We start from the raw sequence: 18,807 nt of genomic DNA on the forward strand, positions 1-18,807 counted from the left end.
TGGGGGCAGGTGAGATGAAAGCACCTCACAATTATGAATTTTCAGCACGTCACTGCGACGCCGACAACCAGAGTACACGTCGGGAGAAAGGCAGAAAGTGAGAGGGAGGAGAGGCTCAGAGGCAGAGACTCAGAGCCTGTGTTTTTCATGCATCTGTTTCAGGGCTGGAAATGCATGAAAATGGAGGGTCAACACTGACAAACAAAGTACTCACACACTGAATGTCAAGTGTGATGTACACGTGCACAAACAGACACACACACAGCAGAGCAAACAGTTTTCTCCACGTGCCAGAGCTACTTGTGTCTCACTTGAAATCATTTCCTTCAAAAAAACAAAAACAAAAAAACAAAAACAGAAGAGAACACAGAAACACACAGAAACACTGAAACATTTATCTCCTGTGTGCGCTGCGTGCTTGTACTTACAAGAGTGTGGCAGGCTCAAGGACACACACACACACACGCACAAGTGTGCGTATCCACACCTTCTCACACATCAGCCTTTCACATTCACTTTCACACCTCTGCTAATGTGCTTCATTGTGACAACAGAGGCTGAACTGTGTTAACACTCGGCAGCAGCTGATGAACTCCGATCACCACTGAAGCTCCAGGCTTTTACTTTAACGACTCTCACCACAAATCTGTGCAGAAGCTGCATCAGGAGTTCACACCTCAGCACCAAATTGTAACGTCCACCTCGGAAACAAGCAGCAGCAAACGGAGAAACGGAGGCGGGATAATTAATTCATGAGCTGCTGCTCTCGCTGAGGATTTTTACATATTCCACAGGCAAATGAATTCATTTAAAGGTTTAAAGGTTTAATAAATTAATTTATTAAACCTCACATCTCTAAGACTAAGATCCACTCATTTTTTTTACAAAGGCTCAGAGCTGCAGTTAAAAACCACATGTGAACTAGGCTGCGGATATATGCAAAATTTAATATTTCAATCTCAGTACATATTTTATATTTAATATATAATATAATTATATTATTGTATTCTATATTTCAGGTTTTTAAAAATATAATATTTAATCATATTATTGAAATTTATGTTGCAGGTGTAATAGTTTAAATGTATGTTTCATGAGCTTTTTTTATAATATATAATTATATTATGGTAGATTTCTTGACATGATGAGTGACTTGGAGTTTGACCTGAGATGCTGGTGGGCAGATCATACCAGTCTTCATGCTACACTAACTAGCTGCTGCCTGTAGCGTCATATTCACTGAGAGCTGTATCGATTGGTTATCTAGTATTAGCAGTTGGGTATTTCCCGTATTATTATCCCATATTATTAAACATTTATATTAGTAAGCATCCAAGCCTTAATCAGTAATTCCCAAAACATTAAACTATCACTTGAATAAAGTATCTAAATAATAAATCTTTTGTCAGAATTGTTGTCAAAACCACACACTGAGATCTTACTAGCTCTGCAGTTTGCATTTTCTTAACGTCTGTACCATGAAACATCTCAGAGCCTCATCCACAGCCTGATCTGGGGCTCAGTGGCTCAACATTTTTTTCAATTAACTAAAAAAAAACACTAAAGCATCAAATGTTTTTGTCGACTAAAGTAAATAAAAAGGATGGAGTTGACCAAATCTGACTAAAACCAACACTGTCTAAAAATAGCTGACAAAATGAACACTAGCTTTCAGATTTGTAAACTGTACATTTTTGTGTGGTGATTGTAAGCGTGTGTGACTGAGCTGCTGTGAGGTAGGAGCCAGAGAAATCCATCCCAAACTGTGGTGAGAGGAAGAAAATGTGGAGACTTAAAGACCAGAACATGAGACGTGAAGGGAAAATCCCCTCTGTGGCGCAGAGCGAAGCAGACATGACATATCTTATCTTCCACTCCCATTAATAACATCATTAATATCCCTCATTCAGATTAAAGTACATTATGTGTTGAAGCATTGTCTGTCTTCGCTGCTACGGTGAGGACATGATGTCAGATAATCGCAGTGAAACGTGGGTTTGCTCTTGTTCCGTACTTGACTGGTGTGATGTGGTCTCGTTGACCCTCCTTGTCTTCCTGTTGACCCTCCACTGAGCACTTCAGGTGCTCTCCCTCTCTTTTTCCTCACTGAGCCAACACACCACTGTATTTTCTGTCTAAGTCATGTTTACAGAAGATGACATGTGTTTGTCTGACACAACCCAACAGCCCCATTCATCATGACGCTCTGTAGTGTTTCTAATGTGTTCATCTGGATTGATTTTAAACAGGATGTTATTTAATGGTAATAGTTGGGGCGGCTGTGGCTCAGGAGGTCGGGTGGGTCCACGAATCAAAAAGGTTGTGGTTCAATCCCTGGCTCCTCCAGTCCCCAAACTGCCCCCTGATGTGTCATCAGTGATAGAAAAAACACTGTATGAATGTGTGTGAATGAGTGAATGTGGCCTGTAGTGTGAGGTGCTTTGAGTGGACAATAAGTGTAGAAAATCTGTATATAAAGTGCTGTCCATTTAATATAAGATGTTATGTGTTTTTAACATTTTCACCATTTATTCCCACTTTTAGCTGTTTATATAGTAATTGTAACTATTTCAACTCTCCATCTCTTACTTTTAGTCTCAGATTTCAACAGTTATTGAGCTATTTCAACTATTTATCTTTCAAATTAACCCAAAAATTAAAACAATTTGTTCCAGAGCTTCCATGATAATCAATCAATAATCAATCATTTCATTAATCAGCATCTATTCTGATAATTGATTAATTGTTAAAGTCATTTTTCCAAGAACTAGAAATACCAAAACTTTTCTGGTTTTATCTTCTTCAGTCTGAGTTGAACACTTTTAGGTTCTGTCTCTAAAAAGAAAAATGACATGATCATGTCTTCTAACATACTGTGGTGGCCATTTTTTTTTATTATTTTTTTTTTTTACTGTTTTCTAATGTTTTAAAGACCAAACAATTCATAGAGAAAATAAGTAATTGTTTGTAGCAGCCCTGGTTTATTCACTACATGTTATTATGTCAACCATTCATGTTTTATATTATATTTACTTTTAGCTCCTTATTTCAACCATTTACACAATTATTTATTTATTACCTGTGGCTCATTGTTTAAACCTCTCTGTTAGCTAACTAGATTTCACTCATGAACATGTAACGTTCATTCAGTGTGTGGATCTATATTTTAATCAAACCATAAATTCTATTTTCTATAATTAGCAGAGCTACTCCAAAGTCTCTCCACGGGGGTTCGAGTTCCCCTGATGGCCGTCAACAATTTTACCCATCACACTTTTTTCTTTTTAGTTTCAAGGTGATTAAACAGCTTCACAGACACAGACAGAGCAAATCCTGTTCAGATGTCTTCCAGTTGTGGACATTTCTTTCATGTTAAAAGCTCTGTAATGGAGTGGAGACACACACACACACAGACACACACACACAGAGGAAAAAATGTGCAGGAAGGGAGAATGGGATATGAGATTAGAATATTTCTATCTCCTTCATTAATGTTAATGAGGCTCAGAGTTAAAAACGGCTCCGACTTCAAAGAGGAACGAAATGGTTCAAGGGGCTTTTGCTGCCGTGATGTCACAACCTGCCGGGTGTGGGGTGGGCTGAGGGGCAACCGAAGCAACAAGATATAAACAATCTGGCTAATGACTGGAGGACGAGCGATACTGATGTGGCCTCTCCTGAGCTTTAGTTGTTGAAGTAATTAATATCATAGTTGATTAATGAGGTATTTGCCCATACAGATAGAGAAAAGGGCAGAGAGGACATCACTGACACACTGTCTGATTGTAGTGACTCACTACATCACTACTACAGGTGGAAATTGTGACTAATTTCATTGCTGATGGGCCAAAGTTACGTAACCAGCAAAAACACAGACTAAAAATAGAAACAAACCAAACCAGAATTATCGCCTCAGGTTTGTCGCACTTTACATCCACATCTGTCCAGACTCGTAAAAAACATGTAGTGCAGACTCTGAAGGACTTTAATAAAAGGTATTAAAGCTATGATATGTAACTTTTCCACATTTAAAATGACTAGAACAATGTTGTTTTTTTTTTTGTTTTTTTTGTGTTCTACATTATCCCAAATGTTTCCATCAGTTGTCCAACCTAGAAAAATCTGACTTTAATCATGGTCTATTTCATTTGGTCACCTGTCAATGACATCATATCCCCTATGCTTTAATCTTGTTTAAAGACACATTTTGGTTGTTTTCAACTATATATTTTAACCAGATGAAGGATTTTAGTCATCAGATGTCTGGATCTTAAGTTATCTGAGAGAAAAGCCAAACAAATGTTTTGCAGCTCCGAGATGTCCTGTTTCTGCCAAACTACGTCTGTGAATCACTGATTTTCTACTTGTTTGCAACAATTCACAGAGATATGAGCGAACCTGTGGTGCAAACTGTGCAGAATGTAATAAACCCGCTGAAGGACAGACTGACTGATCTAAAACCTTGACCTGCTGAGACCGGGAGACGTTACGGCTGATGGAACTTGTTATGGCTGTGATTGGTTTTAGAGGGAGGCACCATATTGATGCTGACACCTTAACTTCAGTATGACACAGTGCAACAATCCAATAACCGCGCTCCGCTTTTCCCACATGTCATTTGCTGCTCATTGAAATGATCATTATGTAAAAGGCAGCATGAGGCCAGAGACCGGAGCTGTGCTGAAAACTGTGTCGGCTGCTGCCACAACTGAATGACTGCAGCAGAGACACTGAATGTTTCGTGACATTTGAAGTGGAAGCTGATCTGCTTCAAAAAGTTAGACTTCTCAGCAACAATTATTATAATCAACTAATTATAATGAAGTCCCATACAGTCTAAAGGTAGATTTCCATGAGTTTTTTGGTTATAAAGCAGGTCTAGGTTCTATATTAATACTGTGAAAGTATCAAAGCCTCAGTCCACAGAGAAATGCACACAGCCTGTATTCAGAAACTGAGTCTTAAAACCAGCCGTCAGGACTTCTGGAACTTTGTGATGTCACAACAAAGCAGTCACTTCTCTCAGCCACGCACTAAGCCCCGCCCACCTGGGCCTCACCATCCAACCTCACAGGATTTGGTTTCTCTGACTGTTTACCTGAAATCTGCTACATTTTTATTCGATCACTCAAAAAACATTCAGCCAATCAGAAGAGAGGCTCGGATCATCTCTTCTGATTGGCTGAATGACCTGTTGTTGCTGGAGCTCCAGAGTGAAGCCTGAGAGAGGAGATGTAAAACTACACTAAGATGGTTTTGGTTTTTAAAACCATAAATATATCTTCTGATGGACATCAACACTTCAAATAAAACACAGGAAAGTGTAAAATTGCTTTAAAGCAAAATGTCCCTTTCCATTTTCTGAAAAAAAAGGTTTGCAGTAGTGCTTTTCTTTGTCACAGGTAGTAAACTGAATATTTTTTCAGTTTTGATTAGTGTTCAGACAAAACAAGCAGTTTGAAGCAGTCAACTTGGGCTCAGGGGATGATGGGAATGTTTCACCCTTTTATGATTTTTCACTGACCTGCCAATACACTCAATTAATTACATGAGGAAACTGCCAGATGAGTCAATAACAAAATGAATCACTGCAGTGCAAGCAAAGCAAAATGAAGCTGCTGCAGTTATTGCAGTCTGTGGATTTGTGTCTCTACGTTTGCTGTTGTTACATAAAAGATCCTTTACATTACACACTGACGGCCACCTGCAGAGATCTGATCCGTAATAACAATCTGTGTTAGAGCTGTGAGGATACAACTCTCCCTCATCTATAGCTACAATCTGCTCAAACAGACTATATATACAGTTCCTCATATTGTTGTGTATTCCTATTCAGAGCTGAGTTTCAGTTGTTTGTTAACAGTGTTCATTCATTTCCAGTTATGATGGTAATTTTATTTAACTGTCCGTGGTTTTTTTATGGCCTGAACAGAACAGTACACTTCCTCTCATAGTTTGTGATCACAGAGACTGTCGACATGTCAGCCGCTCACTCAGCTGGTTGCTATTATGGCTCAATTCTCTCGCTCACTTCTTCTATTTCCCCTTTTTCCCTCAAGACGACAAACTGACAAAACAACCGTCTCCGAGAAATGATGTTTCTGTAGCAAATGTGTTTTGCATGAAACATAATTGCAACCACATTCGTTTTTCTGTGATCATAATGAGGGTGGTGCAGTAGTGCAGTGGTTAGTGCTGCGGCCTCACAGGAGGAGGGCGGGTGGGGTCTTTCTGTGTGGAGTTTGTATGTTCGATTTCCTCCCCAAGTCCAAAGACACTAATTGACTCTACATTGTCTGTAGGTGTGAGAGTGAGTATGAATGTCAGCGATGTGATGGACTAGTGTAAGCCCTCAGTTGGGATTGGCTCCAACCCCCATGTGTCCCTCAAGGATGAGCAGAAAAGTTGATGGATAAGTTAACATAAAGAGGATGTTATTTATATATTAGTCAAGTTGCAAATATTGAGAAGATTTATTATCTGCCAAAATATCTGATCAGATCTATTTCCACTTGTAGTGATTACAACCTTGTCGCACTATCTGATGGTTCTGTTAAGACAGTAGTTGGTTAAGGTTAGAGAAAGTTACAGAAAAAGTTCACAGCAACTTCACACACAATGAGTTTTTTTACATTTAATCATCATCTTTTGCTAACCTTAACCAAAGTGCTTCTGTTGCCTAAACCAGTGATTCTTAAAGTGGGGTCCATCAGGGTTCCTTGAGGGGGTTCCTGGGGGTCCCCAGCAAAAAGGGGAATCATTTATTTTAACTATAATAAATAATGTAATGTAATAAAGCATCTAAAAGCAAGAATGTATTCAGATGTGGGTCAGTGGTCTAGCTTATGTCAGTTGAGGGGTCCTACATGTGAAAAAGTCAGAGAACCATTGGGATGAACCACAAATGGGGGGTGTGGTTTTACACCCACCAACCACCTCAGCCGCCTCCTGGTGATTCTGATGCCATTAATAAATGTAGCGCTTCATTCATTCATTAAAAAAAAACAAAAACAAAGACACTGCCTCTGAACACAGTCCAGTCAGTGATTACATTTCCTACTAAACTTATCTGCTGTTGCAGTTCATCTGTATAAAAAAGTCATTTCTAGAAAAAGGTATTTGCAGAATACTTTGACTTTGCCTGTGATTACAACAGATTAATTAGTAAACTGACTAACAACAGTGTTTTTTCTTCTCTCAGTTTCTGTTTCTCAGTCTCAATCTCTTTCTCCCTCTCTCTCTCTCTCTCTCTCTCTCTACATTGATTTGCTTTTTGCCGTTTGCCCTTTTTGGCTTTACACCATCTGAGAATAAACTGAAAGGCCAGTGTCAGATCTTTCCAAGCTGGGGGAGGGTGATAAATCCTGCAAAGCTGAAACAAAACATGCAAACAGAACCATGTAAATGTTAGAGAAGGCTTTTCCAAGCTTGGGCGGGGAATCCAGGGGGGAGTCCCTGATGAGAGGGGGAAGACGGAAAAGACAGAGAGCGGTATACAAGGACTGAGGGATGACCTGAGGGTTCGTTCAGGGAGGAGTGCAGCTGGCTCTGGACGGATGGAGGGAGCTTCAGGATGCAGGAGCTCTGGGGAGCATCTCAGCCACATCTGCATCTTTCCCTCTCACTCGCTCTGAAACCCATGTCTTCAGTTTTCCTATCTTTCCCACCGCCTTTCTCAAACCTTGTTTTTTTCCTCATCTGTCTCTTTCTGCCTCCCCTCTCATTCCATCTCTCTCTCATTAATCAGCCATCACTTATGGTGTGGTGCAGAAGATGCAGTGTGCTTCCAGCCCATAGGGAAGTGATCGGGGGGGGGGGGGGGGGGGGGGGGGGGGTTTGGCACTGCCACTGCCTGTATCAGTGTTTGGTATCACAGCGAATTAAATCTTTCAAGTGACAAGCGGCCACAACTTCACTGGAGAAAACATCTATTTAAGTCTAATTATCAATGTGTTCAATCAATACAATTGACCCAAGCAGCAGCAGGTCACTTGCACAGTCCCACAATCCTACACAGGACCCCCACCCCCACCCATCACCTCCCCTCTCCAACCCCTACTGCCTTTTTATAGGAACTGCGAACTGAGACGTCACCCTGGCAACACAGCCTCATACGTGGGCGAAGGTCTGCACGCTGCTAAACAGAGAGAGAGGATGTGGGAAAAACAGGAGTGCACATGTGTACAGATGTGCATACATGTACCTGTTCACCATTCATTCTTGAACAGCTGTTTATCTGCACGGAGGTTACCTGCTTTCTACTTTGCTGACACACACGCATGAACGCACGGTGCCATGGTGGAGCCATGAGAAAATACCCTGAGCTCACAAGTGTGAGTCATCCACTCTACCAGATGGAGAGAGACAGAGACGGAGCAGGAGAGGAGCAGTGTGTGGCATGAAAACACCTGAAGTGTGACAAAGGAGCCACCACCACGAGTGGCTATATATATATATATATACACACTGCAACACAAGAGTGTGAGTGTGTGTAAGTGTGTGTGTGCGTGGTAGGTAGACACACACGCCCTCCAGTCAGATGAACTGCCACAGTAACAGTAAAAGAGAGCGATGGCTCCGTGAGTAAAGGCCATCGTCTGGCCAATCACATCAGCAGGATTCAACACAGAGTTACATTCGTCATGTAATTGGTTCAGCGTGTTCTCAGTCGCCGCCTCCGAGGGCAGCACAACAGCCATGATACACAACAGTGACAGAAAATCATGACAGCCTACTTCAGCAAATTAACAAAGAGAAGCAGGAGGAAACGCTCATTAAGAAACAGAAACACAAACAACCTCAGGTGGACGTTACCTGCCATTCACATGTATCCTCTCACATCTATAGCTGCAACAATTCGCTGCTTGACAAATAGAATTGATTATGAAATAGTTTATGTCATTTTTCAGGAAAAATCAACCATTACCTGGTTCCAACTTCTTCAGTGTGAGAATTTGATGCTGTTCTTTGTCATACATTAGAGTAAAGTGATTAACTTTATATTTTTTGGACAAGAATCTGAATCATTTTGGGCTGTGGGATGTTTATACAGGACAGTTTTCACTGCTTTCTGACATTATATATATAAAACTCTTTATTAATTAAGAGAATAATCAGCAGAGTAAGCGATAATCGCACAGATGCAAAATCTAATCCAATAATTCTAATGATTGGTTTAAGAAATTACATGAAACGACCTGAATACAACTAGAGATTTTAACAGGATAAACACAGTGATAGAGCAAGTGTCAAATTCCCACAGTACAGACAAGAGACAAATTAAAGGAACGAGTTGAAAAGCAAAGAAGAAGCCAATGCCTCCACATATGGTAGAAGAGGTCAGTGAACGGTTTGAGGATGAAAATGATGTGAATCATATGTTGTTATGGTTGTGTTGTGACCAGTTCTCAACCTGAACAGACAGCACTCTCCAACACAATCATCAGAACATCAACTGAAGGAATATTTTTAGGAAGATTTAGGAAGAGTTCAGAGAATCAACACCAAGGAGCAGTGAAGCTGTTCTGATGTCCTAGCAACACCTTACTAAGACTCTTCATGTTGGTTTTCCCTTTAATTTGTAGTGGTAGTGGAAGCTCATCACCGACACCATCTGCAAAACAATATATTTGAGACACAGCATTTTGTCTTCACTGTGCTCTATGACATTATTCTGTTTGGAGGGAGGTCAGAGGTCACATAAGGCAGGCTCAGCAACATGGATGCATTTACACCTGGGTTCATGTAAACACAAGTTAAAGCCAGATGAACACAGACAGACAGCTCCACTGTCACAGTCAGCAATCCTTTCCAAAAACTGATGAGTGAAACTGTCCAACTGAACCTTTTCATCAACACAGTTTTGAGCCACTAACAGTAAATCTGCTCGAGAAAGTGCTGAGACCAAGGTGATATATCAAAACTGTAGATACAGAGATAAAATCTCAGTCTCTGCTTCAATTTGCATGTTATCAGCTGCAGGTATCAGCAAGGATACTTCATGTGCAGCAGGAGATACAGCAGATTAATAAGATGCTGTAGTTTTCTAGCGTCAGTCTTCCTGCTCAGGACGGACGTGTGATGAAGATGGTGAAGATTCAACTAAAGTACGACAAGAGAAGATGACAGAGACTGAGGGAGAAGTCAGCTGTTTGCAGAAAAAAAAAATCACACTATAAGTTAGGCTGGGTCATATCCAAAATGTAATATCTGGATGTCGTCCAACCCAATTATTGCAATAATATTATCACTGGGGCAAATAACAAGAAAATATAATAACCAAACTAGAATTACCACCTTGTGGTTGTATACCTCCTTGACTCAAACTAATTCCAGATTACATCCCTGTTTACATAGAGTCATATAAAATCTTAACCATTTGTATGACATATTGTCATAATTGCTGTGTGAAGTCTCACTAAAAAGTGTTTTGTGAGGTCACACTGACCTTGACCTTTGACCATTAGCTACCATAATCTAATCAGTTTTTCCTTGAGAGCAGGTGAACATTTTTACCACATTTGAAGAAATTCTCTAAAAGTGTTATGGAGATATTGTGTTCACAAGACCAAAACCGCATTTTGTGGGGTCACTGTGACTTTGCCCTTTGACTTTTGACAACCAAAATCTCATCAATTCATCTTTGAGTCCAAGTGAATGTTTGCACCAAATTTGAAGAAGTTACCTCAAGGTGTCACTGAGATATCGTGTCTGTGAGAATGGGACGGACAGACAACCTGGACACAATATGCCTCTGGCCCTGGCTGTCTCCAGCACGGAGGTATAAATAGTGAAACAAGGGTCAGACTCGGCAGCAGCGCAAACAAAAAAATTAATATTATGAAAAATATCACATATGGTGGAAATCAAATTATCGACTATCAGCCCAAGCCTACTATAAGTGTAGCTCTGGCTGCCGGCAACATTCCCACTGATTTTGTTCAGTGGTTTGTTTTGAGTGTGTACCCCGTTAAATGTAACTGAGAACAAAATCTAAGAGCCCTGATACATTACAATAGTGCAGGTTTGTTGTTCCCCCAATTATTTCCCAGTCACCTAATGCAGGTCATTATGGTATAAAACATGATTGCCGGGTAATTACCTGGACCATCGACTGGTCTATTCAAGCTCCAGGCTCCTTTAATGAGTCGTTGGGTCTGATACACAGAATCCTCTCGGATTTAATTAGGATTTGAGTTAGTCAGTCACAGAAACCGTTAGCTGACTAAAGACACAGATCCCCCAGAGGCGGGATCCACAGGCCCCCACCCTCTCTTCTTGCCTCTAATGACTCTGCCCTTTTCAGCACCATGGTAATAAGCACCTTTGTTATCACCCCCTGGAGAGCAGGGTGGGAATCCCCTCAACAAGCCTGTCTGACCTTTCATTAAATAAAAAGGCACATTCTGTCAAATGGGTTACAAGAGGGTCACAAACAGTCCAGAGAATAGTTGTAGGATCCGTTTGGCCGCACTCTCACTGCTGACTTATTGTTAAGAACACATAGAGGAGCAAGAGGATGTAATATCAAGTACAAAACTTGTTGGGGCGGCCCAGTAGTCGAGTGGTTAGGGCGCGTACCATGTTGAGCGCAAGACGCTCTTAGGAGGGCAGTCACCGGTTCAACTCCCAACTGGTCCAACTCTTTCCTGCATGTCATTCCCCTCTCTCTACCCCCTTTCCTGTCAGTCTCCACTAAGCTATAATAAAGGCATAAAAAAAGCCCCCCCCCCCCCCCAAAAAAAACAAAACCTGTTACCATGATAAAGAAACAAGTCTTTAGTAGCTGTTCCTGAAGTGAGAGACACAAAGAGCCTGAAGGAAAGAAGGGAGGAAGGGGAAAGTTTGAGACACACAAAAACAAGCACTAGCCTACACACTGCGCCTGATATTAAAAACATAAAATCCTATTAACTCTGAACAGGATATATTAATAGTATCCAATTGAGGATATATCAGTATCATGGATACCGAAAACATCCATGTTAACAGCACTTCTTTCACAACTGTAACACTTCAGGACCCCAACACACTCCACACTCTGTTCTCTCTTAGGGAAGTGTGCATATTAGCATGTGTTGGGTCACTGCTCATGTTAACGATGGATACACACACACACAAGCACGCACACACACACTGTAGCGCATTGCAGGTTGCTCAGGGTTCGGGGTGCAGGCTGTGTGTTAACTGGGAGCTTGGCACATTTTAAAAAGAGTCCAGTCACGTTTCCATTCACACAGGAGACAGGGGACACATTGACAGCAGAGCAGGTCTGGACCGGACCGAGCGGCAATCAGCTTTCACTCCTCGTACGTAACCATGGAAACCAACAATTGAAGCCTTCAGATGAACAGTGTTCACTTGTTTCAACCACAGTCAGAACACAACAGTGGGACTGAGGCAAAAATGGCCCCAAAAGTTCATAAAATACCACTTAAATTCTGTTGAGTTGCCAGATATCCACCTGTGAATGGGGCGTTTGTCCCTTTCAGGCAACCATAGGTGGCTTGTGGGAACCTTTGTGTAGGAAACTGGGTTCAAAACACTAACTAATATATGTCAGGAAAACTTCCTCTTTATGTGAGCTTATTTTTTGACAAAAATGACTTAAAATATACAACTGGGACTGGTCAATAATTAAATCTGATTATATTATTTCAATAAATCACCAAGTAGTGAAATAATGGCACAGCTATCATAAAACTTAATTCTGTTGATAACTAATTTTACTAATTCAAATATGTGATTAAGTGATGTCTAAAACAAAGACATTCAAGTTGACTGTTTTTTAAAGGAGCTATTTTTAAGTTTCACTATTGCTGCGTAGCTAATGTTAGCATTAGCAGCTGTTTACTTACCAACTTAGCAACTTAGCAATTCTTTACTCACCAATAGCTGTCTCCAGCAGTGGACAACAACCCACTTGTTTTGCTTCTATTACTAATTACTAATTAATAATATAACTTATTTTCTTGTACTGAAGTTAGCATGCTAACAAGCTAGCTAGCTCCAGCCTGGTCAGCATGTATCCTCACTTCCTGATACTAAGTCACTGTAGTGTCCAGTCTCCCCTGAAGAAGCAGCTGCTGAGAGGATGTATTATAACTTCTTGTTTTATAAACACTATGATGACTGAAGCCCTTGGCAAGACTGGTAAGTTAACAGTTGCTAATGCTAATGTTAGCTATGTAGCACCACCAAAACTTTCAGACAGCTCCTTTAAAGTTGATCATACTCAATGCTACCATCCAGTTTAATGAGATAACAACAAATCTGACATTTCACGGCCCAAGTCATATAAGCAATGTATATCAATACAGTATATACAGTATAAACTTAATTCATCAACATCAACATATACATAAACAGTGTTTTCTACATTCAAACGTAGTCTTCCAATCACAGGTTTTAAAATGTTTATTATTGTTTTTGTTGTTCTATGATGCATTTTGTTTCATTTTGTTATTTTTTTTATTTTAATCTTTATAAGCCTGACTGTTTTCATGGCAACACAAAGAACTGTGCTGCTTCTTGCTTTTAATCTTAACATCTTCAGCACAGTGTTTTTAATCAATTAAACAAAGGCTCTTTTTTTTCCTGAGGGAATGAAATTAACGTCTTTAGCACTAATGAGTTTTGCTGTATTTAAATGTAGCCTGAGCTGCTTGTGTTTACATGTAAACTCAGGCAATGGGTGGAAACCTTTACAGATTCTACTGTGAGTGCTCGTGTTCATTTGCACACTGCGGGTTTTAATCTCGGTGCCACCACACCATCGGTGCCACCACGCCATCAATCACCTCTCACTCCAAAGCATGACACACACACCCACGCACACATAAAAAGAGTACTTGTCTTCATTAGTCTAGGCACAAGACTGACAGAAAGACAGGCAGACCAGAATAACCAGCCAAGCTCACCTTATCCATCAAGCTACGACTTAATGAAAGGGGATTCAGGGTGACAGGAGAAACATGAGTTTTTGATCTGATTTCCTGTTTATTCTGGACCATTGTATTTTTCAATGTAAAGTCTGTATGGCACAACATTTCCTACTTTCCCATTGGCCCTCCCTGATGTTTAAATCCCACTTTCCAGTTTTCAGTTGTACTTTCAGTGAGACTTGTACTTTATCTTCCTCCTTCTTTTACTTGAAAAAAAGATGAAATTGGTATCACTTCAAATATCTGTCTGTCACTTTACTGAATATCTTTGATCAGCATTCGCCAGATTTAATTTGAGGAAGGGAAAGAAATTCAGGTAAAATATTCCTTCCTTCTAAATCATCCAAGAAAGAAAGTGGTAGAAATAGCCACCAGCCAAATGCCAGAGAAGGTTTGATAACACAGTGTAATAATTCTGCATTTCAAAGTGTAAACCCTCCACCCTGTGTTCAATCAGTATTTTATATTCTAGATGCTCCTGCACCTTCTAGGAACAGCATTCGCTTGTGCAATACAGGACTGGTCTTGCAAGGTAATTGCAGTCTTTGTCCATAGGAAGGTCAGAGGTCAGCTGCAGACCATTGACCCTGGAGTCTGGACCTTGATGGGCTTGGACAAAGATTATCTAGCTAAAGGAAGGTCAATCTATTGATCCATCAAACCATTCAGATACACTGACTTTAGTTTGTTGACTTAAGTTATTCTCTTCAGAAAATACCAGGCTTTTAAAGGAACAATCCCTTCAAGAGAACATTACATTTGGCCCACTGAGCATAAGAAAGATGTTTTCTGACATTTTAGCAAACTGCATCAATAATTAAGCAGCGTCTCCTTGTTTAACAATATGTTACAGCTGGTAAACGTAGAAGTCAGAGATGTTGCTAGCATTTTGCTAGCATTGCTAGTTAGGAGTCCTAACCGAGCCCTGAGGGAGACAGACACATACAGTAGGCATGAGAAGGGAAATCAAACAGAGTCGACTCAGAGAGGAAAATCCTCATCTCACAACCAGAATCCAGAAAACCTACAGTCAGATATGAAGCTGCCAAGAAACAAAACCAGAGCCTCTGCAGTGAAAATGAATCCAACACAGCATCTGAAATGTACAAGTGGAGAAATTACTATTATCTTGTTGTTACTGACGGATTATCTGTGATGGTACTGTAACTTTTTGAACTTTGCAAGTTCAAGTGCTGCATTATTTTTTATCATAAATGCAGCAGGTTCAGAGTGACTCAGACTTAATGACTTGGCTTTTAGTTTTGGAACAGGACTATAAATCATAGATTACATAAACAATATCATTCTTTTTCTTTCTGAATTTAATGTAAATCGAAGTCCTTCTGGTGTGTGTAGGTCCTGGCTTAGATATAAGAAATAGATTTTGTAGTAATGTAATTGCTAACTGGATTAAGTTCAGGGGCAATGTTGGCAGCAAAGACGTGGTTGGGATGGAGAGTGACTGTACAAATTGCATGACTGTACGACAGGGCTCGCAGCCATGTGGTTAGATTTAGGCAACAAATGCAGTTTGGTTAAGGGCAGGGAAAAATGGTGGCAAAATGTAAATATGGGTTTGAGTTATTACACCAGACCACAATCTTTCCCTGCTGAGAGAGCGTCTAAACAGAACCATTAAGAAGTTTAATAAGGTTGTTCTCACTAGACATGGATATTAAAGTGCAAGATCTGTTTTTATCGGAGTGAAACAAATATGTTATCTGTGAACATTTTACTGATAAGCTCAGCATCAACATATCTGCGACTTGCCAAATACGTAAAGTAACAACATATCCTCATCACTTTAATAGGAAACATAATCCAGTTGCAATTATGTTTCCTGCAAAACATATTTGCTGTTGCTTTTTCATAAATGTGATTTCTACAGGAGACAGAGTTGTGCAGACTATTATTAACTATTTTTAAAACACCATGGGAAATTGTCCTCAGCAAAAGAGGTCAAATGTATCAATGTACATGATAGTTAAGTTGGTTTCCCAACCTATGTGCCGTGTTGCTTTGTAAGATACCAGCAACTTCACAGTGGAAGAAGTTGAACTGCAGCTGAAATTTAGTTTATTTAACTGAAGCTACTCAGAAAAAGTAATTGAAATTACAGCTAATTAACTAAAATTACTGACAGCAATAGTCAGTAGTTAACCACACAAAAACAGCAAAAAAGTTATTGAACTACTTGAATCACTGTGCACATATGAATGAAGCTAAACAAACCAGCAAGCTACTGCAAAATGTAGTGAAACTAGTGGTTTAATGACATGTCGTTTACAACTTCCTGACAATGTCTATGTGCAATAATCTACTTTGTCCTGCACTCTGCAGAGGCAGGACTGACTCATCTCCACAGCAGGTGTGGCCGAGCTGGTTCTTAAAATCTGATGATGTGACACATCAACATCACTTCAAGAATAAAGGAAGGCCTCTCCCATACAGTTTGCATGAGGTCACTTTCTATGTCTTCAATTAAACTACTACAATGAACATCAGCAGACACACTCATTCACGAGGCCTGGACCACTCGCTGATGACAAATGAACAGCAGTATAAACAGACATGTCTCTAACAGGATGTGCACAACAAGAGGAGGACTTAGTCTCGGAGGAAACACATGAGAAGAGCCCACTTGTGTGACAGCTGGTACGTACCGGTGGATTTCCATTTTGGAGGCCAGCACACATCTCTGACTGAGGATGAAGCTGGAGGCTTTGGACTGTGGACCAGAGGACTGGATCTGCATGGCTCCACACAGCCTGCTGGCTGCTGCCTCCCTTCTTCCTGCTGAACTAACCCAGCCAGCTCCACTCCTTGCCCCCCCCCCTCCCAGCCTTTCCCTTCCTTGGCTCTCCTGTCTCAGGGTCTCGTCTCCCCCGGCCTCCTTCTCTTTCACTCGGTAGCCAAGGTGATCTCTGTAGTTTCTCTTCCTACCTACCAAACAGCTTTCTTCATCATCCAAAGCAGGGTGCCAGACACCTCCTCCAACCTCCTGCCTCCCACCTCCCACCTCCTCTCCTCAAAGCCCCCGTATCAGGGTGATTCCTCCTTATTCATACATGCACGTCAGCGAGGGAGCCAGAGCACGAGGGAGCCATTCAGACAGTCAGCCAGCTGTGTTTTTCCCATGGCAGCAGCATCAGCCAGCAAATACACACACACACATACATACAGAGGGTTCGATCCTGGCTTTTTGCCGCCGCGGCGACAGCAAGGGTATCCAGGCAACAGGATCCTGCTCCTGTACAACCCACTCCCGCGCTCTCTGAGCTCCGTGGCGAAGGTTGTTGGGGAGCTGTTCGCTGGGGGAAATCACCGCGGTGGTGTCACACAGCCCGGCATGGCGCAGCTCAAGAGGGTTCAAGTGGGTGGGTGTGTGTGTGGGGGGGGTCCTCTTGTTCAACAGCTCTCTGTCAATTTTCCCTCTCTCACCTGGATCCCTCTGCTACAGCTATCTCATCTCTCACTTGATCTCTCCTGCTTTCATCTGCTTGTGGCTCCCTCCCTCCCTGAGCCTCCCTCCCTCCCTGCCTGCCTCCCTCCCAGCGTCTCGCTCTGCTTTTATCTGTGTGACTATCCACGCGCTCATAACCTCTATATTTCTAACCCGCCATGCAACCACCTAACTCTTCTCCCTCTCTCTAAAACAAAAACAAATATGCTAAAGAGAGTTAGGGGGAAGGTACAGCCAGAATTATTGATGTTTGGTGACACTGGAACAAGGATTAGTCAAGCGTTGCTGTGCATTAGACAAAAAAACACAGTCCTGACAGGAGGGATTCTCCTCTTCACAGCACACAGGCACTCGCGGGAGCACTGCAAGGCTTTACAGTAACTGTCTAAATATGCATTTGTGAGGCACGCTCTTCTGTGTGACTACGCTCTCCATTTCGGCTGTAATCAGGCGGCATTGTGCTGAATAAAAACATACAGCACATCATGCATCTGAGTACTGAAAACACAGCTGAAAGGAGTTAATAAACCCAAATGTTGTGAAGCTCCAAAACACATCAGCCACCATCATGTGCACTCGTTCCATGTGTATGAGAATATGTGAAATTATAGTTAAACGCACTGGATATCTGACTCTTGTAGAGGATTTGGAGGCTGATACTTCACTGTACTGCAGCCGTTACTGGATTTTATCGGTTGCTATGCCAACTCTCTTCAGTAACTTGGGAGCTTGTTGGCCATTTGTTATGTGTATATAAGTAACTCTGGATGAGCATTTTAAAGCTGAGCATGCTAGCTTTCTGCACAATCTGCAAAATCAGCTCCTTTGATGTCTGTTTGATAGATTTCTGCTTTTTTTGAGCTTCATTATTGTCATCTTCACTTGCATGGTCATCTCTTTACTCCTCACAGTGACAGACAACTCCACCTCAGTCTGAATGGCAAATCTTAAAGGTCCCATACTTTACATTTTTCTGTGTTTTATTTGAAGTGTTGACATCTATAAGAAGATGCATCTGTGGTTTTAAGAAACAAAAACCATCTCCTTCTCTCTGGAGCTCCAGCAACAACAGGTCAGTGAGCCAATCAGATGAGCTTCTCTTCTGATTGGCTGACCGTTTTCTGAGTGATCAAATAAAAATGTAGCAGATTTCAAATAAACACTCAGGGAAACCAAATTCTGCAACGTTGGATGGTGGGTCCAGGTGGGCGGGGCTTGGGGCATGGCTGAGAGCGGTGACTGCTTTGTTGTGACATCACAAAGTTACAGAAGTCCTGATGGCTGGTTTTAAGGTTCAGTTTCTGAATATGGGCTGTGTGCATTTCTCTGTGGACTGAGGCTCTGATACTTTCACAGTATCAATATAGAACCTAGACCTGCTTTATAATCAAAAAGGCATTG

General features: G+C 41.2%; 1 protein-coding gene across 6 annotated transcripts in view; it reads right to left on the bottom strand.

Moving 5' to 3' along the window:
• The window catches only part of enah (ENAH actin regulator), a 130,349-nt gene that overhangs the window by 66,215 nt on the left and 45,327 nt on the right, over positions 1-18,807 (bottom strand). The window contains exon 1 of one of the 6 annotated variants that reach the window (XM_071478509.1): positions 16,607-16,778. The exons of 4 other annotated variants lie outside the window; for them this stretch is intronic. In XM_071478509.1, the coding sequence (XP_071334610.1) occupies positions 16,607-16,698 (92 nt within the window). In that variant the 5' untranslated portion in view covers positions 16,699-16,778. Of the gene's footprint in view, positions 1-16,606; positions 16,779-18,807 lie in introns of those variants that run through there. One more of the 6 variants, XM_071478512.1, reaches the window with a different exon arrangement.

Source organism: Trachinotus anak, unplaced genomic scaffold, assembly GCF_046630095.1.
Source record: "Trachinotus anak isolate AG129_WGS33_773 ecotype Australia unplaced genomic scaffold, CSIRO_AGI_Tana_v1 ptg000005l, whole genome shotgun sequence".
NCBI lineage: Eukaryota > Metazoa > Chordata > Actinopteri > Carangiformes > Carangidae > Trachinotus > Trachinotus anak.